This window comes from Varanus komodoensis, unplaced genomic scaffold, assembly GCF_004798865.1.
Source record: "Varanus komodoensis strain SLA01 unplaced genomic scaffold, ASM479886v1 scaffold72, whole genome shotgun sequence".
In the NCBI taxonomy this organism is placed as follows: Eukaryota; Metazoa; Chordata; class Lepidosauria; order Squamata; family Varanidae; genus Varanus; species Varanus komodoensis.
This window is the reverse complement of record NW_025336374.1, coordinates 16,822-32,494: the sequence shown is the minus strand read 5'-3', so window position 1 is coordinate 32,494 and position 15,673 is coordinate 16,822. Positions and strand designations below refer to the sequence as shown.

The window sequence follows — 15,673 nt, the reverse complement described above, 5'->3', positions numbered from 1 at the left end:
ACTTACCTAGGTCAGTGATGGTGAACCTGTGGCATGCATGCCTGAAGAGGCACGCTATCACCCCAGCAGCCATGTGCATATTCAGAAAGATTAAGGGCGCCAGGCAATGATGTCACTCGTTAGCCGTGATGTCATTCGTTAGCTTTCGCATGGCCAGTCAGTGAGCTGCCAGGGATTTTCTTGGACTGTGATTTTAGCAGAAGGTAGGAAAGGTAGGAAATACACTTGGCTGCCTTTTTCAGGGCCGGCCAAAAGCTGGTGGCCAGTGGAATGTTGCCCCCTTGTGCTGGTGGTCAGCAAATTCAGGTTTTATTGCAGTGTTGGCACTTTGCAATAAATATAAGTGGGTTCTGGGTTGCAGTTTGGGCACTCAGTCTCTAAAAGGTTCGCCGTCACTAACCTAGGTATTTTAAAACATATTTTGTTGAGATATAACACCAACACTTTTATGTGTTGGTTGTTTTGTCTGTATTTATTTAACCTGTTTTAATTGTGCAACCACTGTGGACTCTTTTACAATAGGCACTATATTCATGTTTTAAAAAGTCATTAATGACTTTTCATACTGATTTCAGTAGGACCCGCATTCAGGCAGCCAGAGCCAATTCAGTGTTTATAAAATGAAATTCTGTCTAGAATTATGAAATGAATAACTTTTTTTGCAAAGCTGTATTTATACAATAAATTGCACATGTTGTCCATTACGGCAGGGGTTAAAGTGAATGGTTTTATATAAGGAAAGATAAGTGAACAAACTTACACCATTGGGATAGTGATTTATATGCAGCTTTTGATTGTTATACATAGACATCAGAGACATGCCATTCTTGAGGTCCTTCGTCAGCATGCGTTTGTTTACCATGTGGCTATGGAGAGCATTGTACAGTTCAATGTTTACATTTTCAATCAGTCCACTGTGGATTTCCTGGGGAGCAGGAGGGGAGGAATTTAGTTAGTTTTTTCACACACACATTACTCCGGCCAGCTGCAGCACAGTTATCTGTCACGAGTGAAATAATCTTTTCTAATGTTCTTGAGTGCTAACTTCCCTTTCTGATAAGCTGTAGTACTTACTGTATTCTTACGCAACTTCATTTTGCTAGTCCTAATTGCAAATTCCATTAATCCATCCCTTATTGCATTTATATATTCTTTTTTCCTTGTAACAATTTGCTTTCTTTTACATGCATCTTTGTTCTTTCTTCCACATTTTCCCTATTCCAAGAAAAGCCTTCTCTACATCCAATAAAGCCACTCCTCCTATTCTTCAAATGTCACTTCATTAGCAAAGCCTTTCTTGCAAAGCTCTTTGATCTTTGAAATGACCTCTTCCAGGACATTGCTGAAAAGATTGAACAGGATTGGTCCCAGGACAGAACCCTGGTTTCGGTCACCCTGCTTTCGGTCAGTCAACCATGCCCTAATCCATCGGACAGTGCAATGGTCTATCTCAAAACTCCTCAATTTCTCAACCAAGATATCATGGGGCACTTTGTCAAAGGCCTTGCTGAAATCCCGGAAAACCACATCCACCACGTCCCCCTCATCTAGCCACCTCAAAACCTTGTCAGAATTCTGCAAGGTTCATCTGGCAAGTCCTGTTTTAGTAGAAGCCGTATTGTTTGGCTGCCAGCCTCCCCTTCCCTATCCAGGGTTTCTAGAGCTTTCCCTATTATGAGACTCTCCATCGGCTTTCCCAGAATAGACATAAGGCTATGTGGCCTTCATTTCCCTGTGTCTCCTCTACTACCCTTTTTGAATATGAGGACCACTGATGTCACCCTTCAGTCCTCTGGAACCTCACCTGTTCTCCATGAGGCCTCAAAAATGGAGGTCAACGGGCATGACAGAACCCACGCCAACTCTTTGAGGCTTCTCACTTTCTGACAGTAAAGGAAGCCCCTGTCAGAGGGGACCCACAAGTTTTTAATGCTACTTGTTGATTAGCCTATTTGGTAGGGATTGTTTGTTGCCACAACTGTATATTTTCATTACTTTGATAAGGTAAATCACCTCAGACTTTCTCCAATCCCTTCCTATTAATTTATAAATCTAACAACTTCTTTCCCTTAGGCCAGTGGTGGGGAAGTTTTTCCTATGTATTCCCTTGAGTTTAATTTACTTTCCAGGCATGTCTGGGTGACAAAATTAAGCAGGGCATCCCCGGTGTTCTCTTGCTCTCACTCTTTCATTTTTCTACCAGCCCCAACTTGCTCTCTCACTCTCTCTTCCCCTCTCTGTCAGCAATTCTCTCTCTCTCCTCCCTACCATCCAGGTTGCTGAGGGAGGCATAGATAAGCCGCCCCGAGGCTTTGTTGCGATGGGGGCGGCATAGAAATGTTTTAAATAAATAAATAAATCTCACTAGTGCTCTGAGTTGATGACTTGAGAGAGAGATTTTGAAATCAAGGTAAAGACACCTAGCTCTTTAAGGATCTTTCGTTCTCGTCCCCAAATGATCATTCAACGTGCACTGGAAAGAAAATAATTTCTCACCTGGTTCCCCCGTAACCTCCCAACTTAAGTGTGTAACACAGATGGTAATGGTAATTGTTCCACTCACTTCCTAAGAATAAGGATTATAGATGTAGAGCACACCTGCAGCTGTGTACACGTTGAACCAGAGACAGGGGCCATGCAAACATGCATGATCTCTAGACAAGGCCCTTTTATAGGTAATGCATGACCCTAACCCAGGCCTTAGGCTGTTTTCTCTCAATTTTCTCTGGTTCTGTCCAAAAACTTCTAATGTGTGTTCTGTAATACAGTATTTCAACTGAAGCCTAACAACTATTAACAAGGCAGTTTTCACTGACTTGAGCGTTTGATTTCGATGTTTAGGGTAGGCAACACCTACTGAAAGTTATTAGAAAGACCCAGCTTTCACTGTTCTACCCCATCCACCATATATTATGCCTGTAATATTGAACACAGTTAGGATTTTTCCTGTTTAATCTAACTAACCAGTGTAGTCCCTCCATTAAAAATTATTTATGCAACTTGGCTTATATGCAGCAAAATAACACTTTCAATATGCATATTGATATAGTTACACGATCCAAAAGATTCCAGGCTTCATTGCTTGGTGCAAAGAATGTGAAAGAGCCTTGTCCTTCAATTTCTTCTCTCAGTTTTGACAAGTCAGAGTATTGTTGTGTGGAGGTAGCTCCCACAATGCCCAAAGTGCCGTAAACATGATCTATTGGGGCAACTGAAAAAGAAAATAAATGAGCATACTGTCACGTCTGTTTATTTATCCTCTTTTGGTCCTATTTTTCCCCATCCAGTAGGAATTAGTAATGGGTTTGTTAAATTAAGTTCATTTTAGTACACTCAAATTAACATGTAATAAACTTTGGACAAACCGGGTACAAACAGCAGAGCTAAAAGAATACCCAAAGGAAAGGAATTATTCACTTAAGTTCAGTAGGGCAACTGTGAAAACTGTGCATTTTTTCCAAGGAAGCTACAGAACTAAGGTGCCATTAGTTGATTGGGTCCACTCAGGAGTATTAAACATGTACTTCTATAGAACTTTCCATCAGTTCATCTTACACATTACCCCATTCACATGCATTTATGTCCTTAAAAAAGGAGAGAGAAGTAACTACTTTTAGCATATGAATCTTCCTTAGGGTAATGCTTTCTAACATAATAAAGACCCCGAATGTGTTTCCTTTCTCCTTTCTCCTTTGCCCCAAGCCCCTTGCTTTGCAACCAACGGAAACAGCACGTTTAATATGTTAGCCTGGACATACAGTTCAGTAACACTACCTGCAGGGCATCCTTGCTTGCCTTCCATCTTCATGTAGCCAGGGCAGCATTCATACAAGACAGTTCTGCAGAAAAACAACACAAATATCATTTTGTTGTCCCAATTATTGTATTAATACATATAGAAGGTAGTTTAGAAGATTTCTACAAGCAAAGATAATAGAAGAAAAAACGAAAGGAGACAGTTGTAAAGGCCTGTAATTAACAGTTGGGAGGCCAAAGTCAAATGCTGAAAACAAGCTGAAATAAAAAAGGATTTGCCAAAGACTAAAGAGAAAGGGCCCTGGATTTCCATAAATAATGAGATTAATCATGGTGCTACTACTGAAAAACATCTGACTCTAGTACTCTGTCTATTATCGTGTAGGGATGGATGGGTCCAAAAGTAGAACCTATGATGCTGATCATAACCAGTAAGGGGCAAGAAGAAGAATGACCAAGCTTTTACAATGATGAATCCAGCTGGGGATAAAGAAAGGTTGAATCATATCCAGAAAAAACAAAGCAAAACAAAATACAGAAATACAAAAGTATGTGTAGCCGTCTGCTGGTTTGTTCCCTAACAGATAAAGGCAAACAGAAAGTTGATGTATTATACCAGATGAAGGCATACAAACTGAAATAATACATAAATCTGGGGGTTGTTTTGAAGGATGGCTAGTATCCAAAGCCTTTGCAAGCATTCATGGTAAAATCCAAAACATTTCTACTTAAACCAGTAGGTAGGTAGCTGCTTGTATTAAGCCATAGGCCATTACAAATTTACAATGCCACAAGATACTATTTAACAAAGGAGAACTTTAAAAGTTAATAAAAACTAGAATAGTTAAAAAGGGATAAAAAGTAAAAATGGACAAGTTATTTGCAAGAGCCAAACCCCTTTGAAACCTCCTTAGATCTTAACTTCTTATCTGCAAAAGCAAAGAGAGAAATTATGCATGACATGTGCATCAAGGTCTAATAAGAGAAGTACTGTTTTCTCAAAATCAGACCATGCATTTATAGCAGATAAGAAACCAGTAAAAAAAAATGGTCTCTTGGCTCTCTATATAGAGAGCAATAAATAGCGTAATGAGGAAAGTTCTGCCGTTTGAGGGATCCACATATACAGATGCAGTGCCCCACCTGAATTTGGGAGTATTGGCCAAACAGGAGAGCTGTATGCATTGTTTGCAGAGCCATAAAAGCCACCATAGGGTTGTAACTAGAGATGTTAACTAACTAGCTAGGTCTAAAATAATCATGCTTAAATAGTATCAAGGGGCTACTTTGGACTTTAAAACTGATGTTTGATCTATTAGGGCATCCAAATAGTAGATCCAATCCATGAGGTGAGAGTTGTCAGCTGTAGTCCCTAGAATAACATCAGGGATGGAGTAACAACAGATGGTGGAATTTAAACAACCAGAATGCTTGAAATCTTTTGATAATAATAGACTAAATGATTTCTGACCTAAAGAAGTGGGACAAGAGGAGATGTTTCTATTCCAATGTTTTATCACTGCTAAGTGTACACAAGCCCTAAAAGGAGGGGAGCCGTTTCACCTCTCAACAGGGCAGTCAAGGTACCCCTAGGGAGAGCAAGGATATGCCTTAGAAAGTGATTTTGGATTATCTCTAGGCTAGATAGAATATCCTCATTCCATTTCCATACTTTAACTCCATATCAGGGGTCACGAATGACCTTACTCTTAAACAGCTTCAGTGCTGGATCTATCAGGTGTCCACCCTTGGTGTGGAAAATATGCAGAATTGACCTACAGTCCTTAGTGTTTAGTGCTGTTGACCATTACCAGATTTTCCAATTCAAGGTATCCTTGAAAGTAACTCCCAGGTATTTAAAGCAGCTACATTGTTTAAGTGAATTACCAAGGATGCTCCAAGATGAAATTCTTGGCTTCCCTCCCTCCCCCTAAATACCATTACTTTGGCCTTTGTATAATTTATAGTAAGATCTTCCTTGTAATATTGTCCTAGTTGATGTAAAAGCCTTCTGAGGTCAATTTTGGTTTGAGAAACCAGGACCATGTTGCCAGCATATAGCAAAATTGATTTTTTCTGTTGACCCAATGATGGAGATGTAAATTGTGGTCCTTATAAACTCTCTATGATATTGTACTTAAACCAGTATGCCACTGGTTTGTGCTGTATGTACACAAATACATACACACAGGGTGGTTTTATGTTTTTGGAAATACTAGATGAAAAGGGTTTTGAAACAAAGCTGCCTACAAACAGCTAAGCTATCTCATACATCTTTCTCACCTTGAAAAAGGAGAGGTGTGTTAGAGGAGTTAAACATAAATTCTGTTGGGTCATAAGAACTTTCATTCTGTTGTCCTACAGCAGGAGAAAAGGCAGCAGAATACTGTTCTGTTACCCTTGTTAATTCTCTCCAAACCCTACTGTGCACAGGAGAGGGGCTCGGATCATACAGAATCACAGAGCTCACTTACTTTTTTCATTTGTGCGCTAAAGGTTCACTCTTTGAATTTCACATCCCTAAGACTCTTACGGTTTTCTGGATTGTGTGATTGTGCTTTGTTTTGCTTTTCAGATGACAAATTTGTCAGCCATATGGGAATTCCATCACAAGTGTCCTCAACTACAGTAGAGCTCTGTTGCTGCAAGGAGAGCTGTGTTACAGTTGGACCAGACAGCAGGTACTTCTTTTGCCAAGTATGTAAGGTCTCATTTAATGGCTGAGCTTAAAGGGCTGCAGATACTCTGCACTAAAAGAAAAATGCTTCCAGATTATAAATCTATATTTCTTTCTTGCAATAGTCTGTTCGTCTCTACACAATAACACAGGCCTTAATGCCATCCCTGAGCCAGGCACATTAGCCAACCGACTCCTATCAAGATGGTGCCATCAACTGCTGGCTGTGTCACTTGTGGTCTGCCACCCAGTCTGAGTAGACACTTACGCTTTCTTTCCACAGATGGCTCCTTGGTACCAGTTCCTGCATGTGCTGAAGTATTTCTTGTTGGTCCCCATAACTTGCTGGAGGGCACAAACATTTGGCCTTGAGTGGGGAAATAAAAGGAAAATATGAAAAGTCTTTTGTAGTTCTAACATTTTAAAGTGAGCAGACTCATTATAAAAAAGCAAAGCTTTGCAAGGCTACAACCAGCAATCTATTTCCTACAGAGTAATGCATTAAAGTCATTAGGACTTCTTCAAAAAGAAAAAAGTCAAGTTTGTAAAGGCTTTCTCACACAGAAAAGGTCTGAAAGATTTCTTTTAGGGGAATGAGCAGAAGAGTCCCCTTGGGATTTGAATGTAACCACATTTGCTAATTCTAGTTGCAAATGATTACCGATTTAGCTCTTCTTCTCAAAGGAGAAATAGTAGCATGGCTAAATTTATTTCACCTTCCAGCTGATTCCTAAGTTTAGTTCAAATTCTGCTCCCTGAACTTCATTAACCCTTGAATGGCTAAGTCTGGAGACATACAATTGTGTTTTATTTTGTAGAGTAAGACCCACTACTACCTGTGATGGGCAAGTTCATTGCACTTTAGGTTCGTAGGTTTTGTAGTGCTTCAAAAGCCCACAAAATTTATTGGAACATGTACAATACTGAACTAAATTAATTGAATGCGTATCAGTGGCTGAATTCACACAACATGACAACCCATACTTAAAGTGGAATGCAGGTTATTGTTGAATCATGAGTGTTGTTGAAACATGGATTATTATACTTTGTGTATCCAGCCATGCTAACAAACCATGGTTTCTTTATCATGAACAAACCACAGTTTCTCTTTGTTGGGTGTTTCTGGTTAACAAATCATTTATCACTTGTTAGCTTCGCTGGGTTCACAACACAACAACCCATGATTCAATGACAACACACACTCAGTCTTGTGTATGGGTTGCCATGTTATAAGAATCCAGCCAATATCTCTGTGTTTCCACCTTCAGCTCTTGTACAAGCTACTTCTTGCCTTCAGCCAAAATGTCAACTGTCCCAAGCAGTTTTGCTCTGAGGCAGTTCTTGGCATCATCCCACTTCTGGTCATTGTTCTGTATCCTTGGGAAGTAGGACCCTCCTGCTCAACAGCCTAGAAGGGAGGGGAACCTCTGACAACTGAGTTTGCTTTCACAAACAAAAGCATCTGCCCTGTTCCTTGATGTTTGCCCCTCATGGCAGGTCATCAAGGCAAGCGAAGAAAGGAATGCATTACTGGGTCCAGGAGATTCTGTATGGCTCTCTGACAAGTCTCATCAGAGGTCGCATCAGCTCCAGTCTTCATTAAAAGAGGTGGTGATCAGGCATCTCCAGAAGAAGGCTAGACTGGATCCAGAAGACATTAACTACTATAGGTCTATGGCCAACATTCCCTTCTTGGGTAACATGCTTCAGGGATTGCTGGCTGGACAACTTAAAACATAGAAAGTCAGAAGGGGTCTCCCAGGCCATTAGTCTGACTCCAGCTTCAACCAGCTCTGCTAATGACATGTGCTTACCATGTGCTTGTGCAGCCTATCCTTGAACACTCTCACTGATGGGGCCTCAACCACCTCCTGTGGAAGCCCATTCCATACCCTACGGGTCTAACTGTCAGAAAGTACTTCCTGGTATCCAAATACAATCTTGGTTCCTTGAGCTTGGCTCCATTGCAGCACATCCTGCCCTCCTCTGCAGGGAAGAACAGGTCTCTACCCACGTCCATGTGACACCCCCCATGTATGTTGCCAACAGATCCCCTTGGAGTCCCCTCTTCTCCAGGCTGAAAAGACCCTGTTCCCTCAGTCTTGCCTCGTATGGCTTTCCCCGCAATCCAGCCACCATCCCTGTGCCCCTATGCTACACTGTCTCTAACCTGGCTATATCCTTCCTGTAATGTGGAGCCCAGTATTGAACACAATACTCCAGTTGCGGGCGACCAGAGTCATATAGAGTGGTAGTAATACCTCTCTCGATCTAGAAGCCACACTTCTGGCTATGCAGCCAAGGGTGGCGTTCACCCTCTTGACCACTGCATCACACTGCTGGGTCATGTTTAGACAGCAGTCAACCAGTACCCCGAGATCACGTTCACAAGTGCTGTTCTCCAGCCACTTGTCCCCTAACCTGTACTTATGACACCCATTCCTATGCCCCAACTGCAAGACCATGCAATTCTTTGCACTGAGCGCCATCCTGTTGTCCACTGCCCACTTCTATAGTGTGTCCAGATCCTTCTGAATCTGGAGTACCTGCTCCTCAGTTGTGGCCACTGCCCCAATTTTAGTATCATCTGTGAATTTGATTAGCAGGCTTCCAGGTCATTGCTAAAAAGATTGAACAGGATTGGTCCCAGGACAGAGCCTTGGGGGACCCTGCTTGTCACTGGCAGCCATCCTGATGATTCCCCACTAATGGTTACCCTTTGCTTTTGGTCAGTCAACCATGCCCTAATCCATCGGACAGTGCAATGGTCTATCTCAAAACTACTCAGGTTCTCAACCAGGACATCATGGGGCACTTTGTCAAAGACCTTGCTGAAATCCAGATAAACCACATTCACCGTGTTCCCTCTGTCTAGCCACATCAAAACCTTGTCAGAATTCTGCAAGTTTTGTCTGGCAGGACCTGTTTTAATAGAAGCCGTGTTGTGTGAATTCCAGCCTCCCTTCCCTATCCAGGGTTTCTAGAGCTTTCCCTATTATGAGACTCTCCATCGGCTTTCCCAGAATAGACATAAGGCTAAGTGCCCTTCATTTCCCCATGTCTCCTCTACTACCCTTTTTGAAGATGAGGACCACTGATATCACCCTTCAGTCCTCTGGAACCTCACCTGTTCTCCATGAGGCCTCAAAAATGGAGGTCAACGGGCACAAGAGTACCCCCACCATCTCCCTAACTATCATCGGGTGAAACCCATTAGGGGCCAGCACCTTTGTTACATCCGGTGCCCTGAGATGCTCCTAACCTGTGCCCCTAAATCCCCAGCATCCTTATTGTTCTTACTGAATCTCATTCTGTTGCTTTGAAGTTTATCAAGGTCACCTTGGATCTTGATTCTGTCTTCTAGGGTGTTTGCTATTCTACCTAGTTTTGTATTATCTCCAAATCTGATTATCTTTCCTTGTACTTCCTCATCCAAATCATTAATAAAGATGTTGAAGAGCACTGGACCCAGGACTGATCCCTGTGGCACCCCACTATTTACCTCCATCCAGCTTGAGAATGTTCCATTGATTAGTACTCTTTGTGTCCAATTTAGCAGCCAGCTTAGGATCCACTGAATGGTTTTTCCAGGTAGTCCAGTTTTTGCTAATTTGCTTATCAGAATGTTGTGTGGCACTATGGCAGTGCTTTAGGTTGGTAGTGTTCCCTCTGTCTATTTGTGAGGTTACCCAGGCAAAAATTGAGATTAGTCTGACAGGATTTATTTTTTATAAATCTATACTGGCTTTCGTTAAGCACTGTATTTTCTTCAAGATGCTTGCAGACTGACTTTTTAATAATTTGCTCCAGATTTTTTCCAGGGACTGATGTCAGACTAACTGGTATATAGTTCCCAGGTTCATCTTTTTCCCCTTTTTGAAGATAGGGACAACATTAGCCCTTCTCCAGCTGAGGGGCACTTCTCCTGTTTTTGAAGATTTACCAAAGCAAATAGCCAGTGGTTCTGAAAGTTCCTCTGCTAGCTCCTTTATGACTCTGGGATGGAGTTTATTGGGCCCTGGAGATTTGAAAGTGTTTATTCCACCTATGTATTCCTTGAACTTTTGTCAGTCTTGGGCTGCCATCTCTCACTTCCAGCTTGTGTTTCCTCCTGATTGCAGATTTCCCTGTGGGAGGAGACTGAGGTGAAGTTGGAATTAAGTGCCTCTGCATTTTCATTGTCATCTGTTATCACTCTGCCATTCACTTCAAGTATCTGGACACCCTTCTCTTTCTCATGTCTTTTGTTCTGGATGCATCTGAAGGAGGCTTTCTTGTTCTTAGCATCTCTTTTGATTCTCAGTTCATTTCTTGTTTTAGCCTTCCTGATTCCTTGCTATTCCTTGCTATTTGTTTATATTCTTCCTTCTTGGCCTGGTCCTGTTTGCACTTCCTGTTTTTTTTTTTCCTTTCAGGCTGTCCTTAACCTTTTGTGGAGCCACATGGGCTTCCTCTATTGTCTCCTCCAGTTTTTTCTTGATGGAATTGTTTGTAGTTGTGCTTCGGGATTTTCCTTTTCAAGATTTCTCACCCCTCTTGGACTCCTTTCCCCTTAGGATGTGTTGTCATGGCACTTTGCTTATCATTTTTCTGAGTTTGTTAAAGGTGGCTTTCCAGAAGTCCAGAATGCATGTTTGGCTCCATTTACCTTTATAATTGAAAATTCAAAGCATCACATGGTCACTTTCCCCCAGAGTTCCCATGGTTGTTATTTTGTCCACCAGACCATCCTTGTTAGTTAGTATTATTTTGAGGATAGCTGACCCTCTTGTGCCTTCCTCTACTTTCTGCTGGAGAAAGTTGTTGGCAACACATGTCAGGGATCTCTTGGAGGGGGCCTTCCTGGCAGAATTTATTTTGTTTTCCAGCCTGTATCAGGGAAATTGAAGATCCCCATGATGACTACATCATTCTTCTTGAAAATGTTAGCAAGTTGCTTTTCAAAAGTTGCATCCGTGTCCTCTTTTTGACTGGGTGGTCAGGAAGAGACACCAATAACTATGTTTTCCTTATTTTTTGCTTCCTTTAAATTAAGCCAGATGCTTTCAGTGGGGCTTTCAGAAGTTCCTCCTCCTTCATTTTAGTGCAAATATATGTGTCTCTTACATATAGTGGAACTCCACCTCCCTTTTTGACTTCTATTTTTCTTTAACAGGTTGTAGCCATCAATTGTAGAGTTCCAGTCATGTGAGTCATCCCATCAGGTTTCATTTATTCCTATAGGATCATGATTGCCCTCATGTACTATGAGCTCAAGTTCATGTTGTTTGTTTCCCTTACTCTGGGCATTGGTGTAGAGACATTGAAGTTCATTCTTGCTGTGTTCTGGTTTTCCTCCTACATTTTTTGAAGACTGGTGTTGAGCTCTGCTTGAGGTTTTTTCTCCCTTGAAATATATAAGTCTTTGCCAGGTGATGGTATGCCGTTCTGCACATCTCCCACCTCTACAGGTTTTAGTTTAAAGCTCTCCTGATCTGCTTCCCATTTCTTGTGGTTCCAGAATCCAAATCTCTCTTTACGGCATTGCCATCATAGCCAGTCATTCACTTGAAGGATTTTTCTTTCCCTAACAGTTCCTTTTCCATGTCCTGGTAGGACTGAGGAGATGACTATCTCGGCCCCAGTGTTTTTTATTTTCCTTCCTAGAGCTTTGATGTCTAATGTTATTTCATCAAAGCTTCTCCTGGCAGTATCATTATCATTAGTTCCCACAGGGAAGAGAAGGAAGGGGTATTTGTCAGTGCGTTTTCAGTGCGTTGTAGGAGTTTTTTGAACTTCTTGGTTATATCTTTAATCTTGGCACCAGGGAGACAGCACACTTGGCATTTCTCTGCATCATCATGACATACATAATTTTCCATCCCGTGCAAGATGGAATCTCCCACAACTAGCACTCTTCTCCTTTTGTTCTTGCAAACTTTGCTATCCTTTCCCTTTCTTGATTGGCCTCTTGTCTCTTTTTCAGAGTTATTCAGTGTACCATGTAATTCTTTTACAGTCGGCCCATTTCAAGGCGCTCACATTAATGTATAAAGCCCTAAAAGGCTTAGGACCTGGACATCTTAAGGGACATCTCCTTCCATATACACCTACCTAGACCCTAAGATCATCAACGGAGGTCCTTCTCTGAGAACCACCTTTAAAGGATGTAAGGAAGGTGGCTACAAGGGGAACGGCCTTTTTGGTAATGGTACCTCTCCTGTAGAATCAGCTCCCCAGGGAGGTGCACCTGGTCAAAACCTTTTTATTTAGCCATCATTTTAACTGCTGATTAGAGGTTCTGTTTTAATACTGGTTTTTATTTGAATAACAATAGGTTGCTCTGGTCTAATATATATTATGATTCTATTTCTTGTTATGATAGTTAATTTTGGTATTTGGATATGATTTCTTGGAGGATGTGCTACCTTATTTTAGTAATGATTTAAAAAATATTCTGAGAGTATATGCTGAAGAGAACAGACTATAAAAAACACTGATAAATAATAATAAATAATTAAAAATGCCTCTCTAAAATCTTAATGATTAGAATGGCAACCATTTTTTCCTGGCACAAGTTTTCACTATGTTTGGTGTCACCTTGCTCACAGCTGTATATTGAAGATAGATGTGCAGTTATGCATAAACATTTTGTTTCCTTTGCTTCCCACAGGAAACTTTTCTGCATTTCAATATGCTACTTTGATTGGCACTGTTTAGAACACCACAAGAGCACTTAAAACCCTACCTTGAGACAAAAGGTAGGAACAGCACGCCATTTGGACTTAAAATACCACATCTTTATTTTTATTTTAAATGTTATATCAACTCCACAACATGGGCACAATCCAGTGAGAAATTTTCTTGAGTGAACCTCATTGAAATGAAGGTGAACTATGCAACAGCAAGTCACTTACATTACAATGGAACTTGTGTAGGATAATTTTCTAGTTCAACATGGTGTCCTGTTTTCTTTTATGGCAGCTTCAACCAAAAATATTGTGAAATATTTTAGATGCGAAAACATTTAATTTTGTAACTTTCTCTTACAAAATCTTTGACTTTTAACATTTTATCATTTCATACACACAAACTGGATTATATGAGCATGCCATTTTTAACAGGACAGAATATCTCATAAGCATCTGATATGCAGTGTTAACCAATGTGATTATTACAACATGGCTATAGCTTACACAATATTCATAAGCATATAACTGAGCATTCCAAGTTTAAAAGACAAGTTCTTCTTTCAAAATGCAACACAAACAAATAGAATGCTTGAGCATGTTTAGGGGAACAACTAATTTAGTGTGTCTTATTGTGAATCTGAAATTAGAAACTAATTTCTAAAGGAAAAGTTGCCAGGGCTCACAATGGCATGGAAATACTCTCCTTTAATTTGGCAGCCTACCCCCAATCTCTGATTAATGTCGCTCCTACTCCATAGTAAGAGAATTGTTCTTGAACCTGCATGCATTTTTTAATATGTTCTAGGGTTCAGCTTTAGCACTGAAACCAGATGCTTACTGAGATCTGATGAGCACAATCTAAGCCTTCTTGAAACACCCTTAGGCATGTTAAATGAAAAGTATGTTTATATTTATTTCCTGTTTTTATTTTGTTTCAGCATTCAGCTATTTTATCCAATTAATAATCTTCAAACTTTTTGTGCACTTTTTTCCCCTAAAAGAGTTGTTTAAAAACATAGCAAATATGTTTGTAAGAGCACATGCAAAGCTCTCATTATTGGAACAGTCTACTTTCTCTAAATAATAACTTCAGTTACAGAAACGAGTTCCATTTAAAGCTCCAGTTTCTTGTGGAGATAAAATGTACTTACCCTTGATCTCGTGCCCTGATCCGGCTGTGGGTCAAAATCTTGTCATAATGAGCAGCAGAAGATTCTGAAGTAGGGCAATGGGACAGAAAATAAATGGTGATTGTAGCAACCAGAAGGCGCTCCATCCTTTTGTCCTTTTCTTTCTTCCCCACTAGTCTGAAAAGAGAACTGGCAAAAGGTTTTGGAGATCTCACACTTTATATACATGCTACAGTGCTGTGGGAGGGGAAAATGTATCAACCTGAGACTTCAAATTACCCTCCCAGAAACAGGAACATTGTTTTTAATCAGCTTTGCATGAATATGAAACACAACAGCAGCCTCCCTTACTTGCATCTCTATAAGAATATATGTATCATGTTTCATGAATATAGATTCTGTTTCTACAACATTTTACCCCCTTTCAGCCTCAGTGAGCATTTGAAGTGTTCAGAGAAAGTGTACTGTTAACTATTGCAAGACATTCTTAATGTTGAAAACAGAACAAATCTTTAAAGCACTACCCTGAGGATTTAACAAAACATTGTGAGCCTAACCATATCCTTCTCCTGGAGATCACTTGGTATAATTTTCATAAAAGAAGGCAAAACTGTTTTAGATGCTCAGAAAGGCTTCACATGAAAGCCGCAAGAATTCTTCTCTGAAGAACAAATGCATGTGTGCGTTTGCATGTGTGCATATATACACACAGAGGGAAAAATTCAGTCTTTTCCCTAACACTCTTGTTTTCTATGAAAAGAAAAACCTTTCTTGAAGGAACATCAAACTATGTAAGCCTCCACCTACAGTCTGAAGTGGTACCTTCCAGAAAAAAAAAAAACTTATTTCTTTACTTGCTATGCCTTGGTCTCTGCCCCCAGCAAGGTATACTACACTACCTGTTTATACGCAGTTTTTAGTTCTCCCATTAAGTATTATTTGCACCCTCCATAAAATCACAATTTAACAGTATAAATAAACAGCAAGATCAAGGAAATACTTTTTTTGTACCATATCAGGCTGCAGGAGGGGCTAGTGATCACTATTCCTGCACACAGATGATCAGCAAGTTCACACTAGAGTTCTCCCTAACATGTTATTTGTGTACAATGAATATCTTTTCTGAAGGGAGCATTAATCATGTAATCTCTTCCCTGCCCCTCAACCTGAAATGGTACATTCTAAAAAGAGTTTTTTTTCTACTTTGTTCAGTGTACGCATGAGTCTATTTCAACACAGGCAATAAACACCTGGAGGTGGGATCCAGGATCTGCCTTCCACAAAAAGGAAAGGGTTTTCCATGACAGGAAGGGCTGAACTCCCCATCTGATTTTAGGGGATTTCCCCTCTCTGCAGTACAGTTCATCCCGTTCCACATGAATTTTCAGGGGGCTAGATTGCGGGAAGAAATATCAACAACTTCAGATCCGCAGATGATA

General features: G+C 40.6%; 1 protein-coding gene across 1 annotated transcript in view; it reads right to left on the bottom strand.

Annotated features, from left to right (window-relative positions):
• The window catches only part of POSTN (periostin), a 54,382-nt gene extending 39,960 nt beyond the window's left edge, over positions 1-14,422 (bottom strand). The window contains exons 1-5 of the mRNA XM_044452472.1: positions 14,256-14,422; positions 6,702-6,800; positions 3,775-3,839; positions 3,054-3,211; positions 761-925 (exon numbers count right to left, since the gene is read on the bottom strand). Of these exons, the coding sequence (XP_044308407.1) occupies positions 761-925; positions 3,054-3,211; positions 3,775-3,839; positions 6,702-6,800; positions 14,256-14,380 (612 nt within the window). The 5' untranslated portion in view covers positions 14,381-14,422. The remainder of the gene's footprint in view (positions 1-760; positions 926-3,053; positions 3,212-3,774; positions 3,840-6,701; positions 6,801-14,255) is intronic.
• Between the last annotated feature and the right edge of the window lie 1,251 nt (positions 14,423-15,673).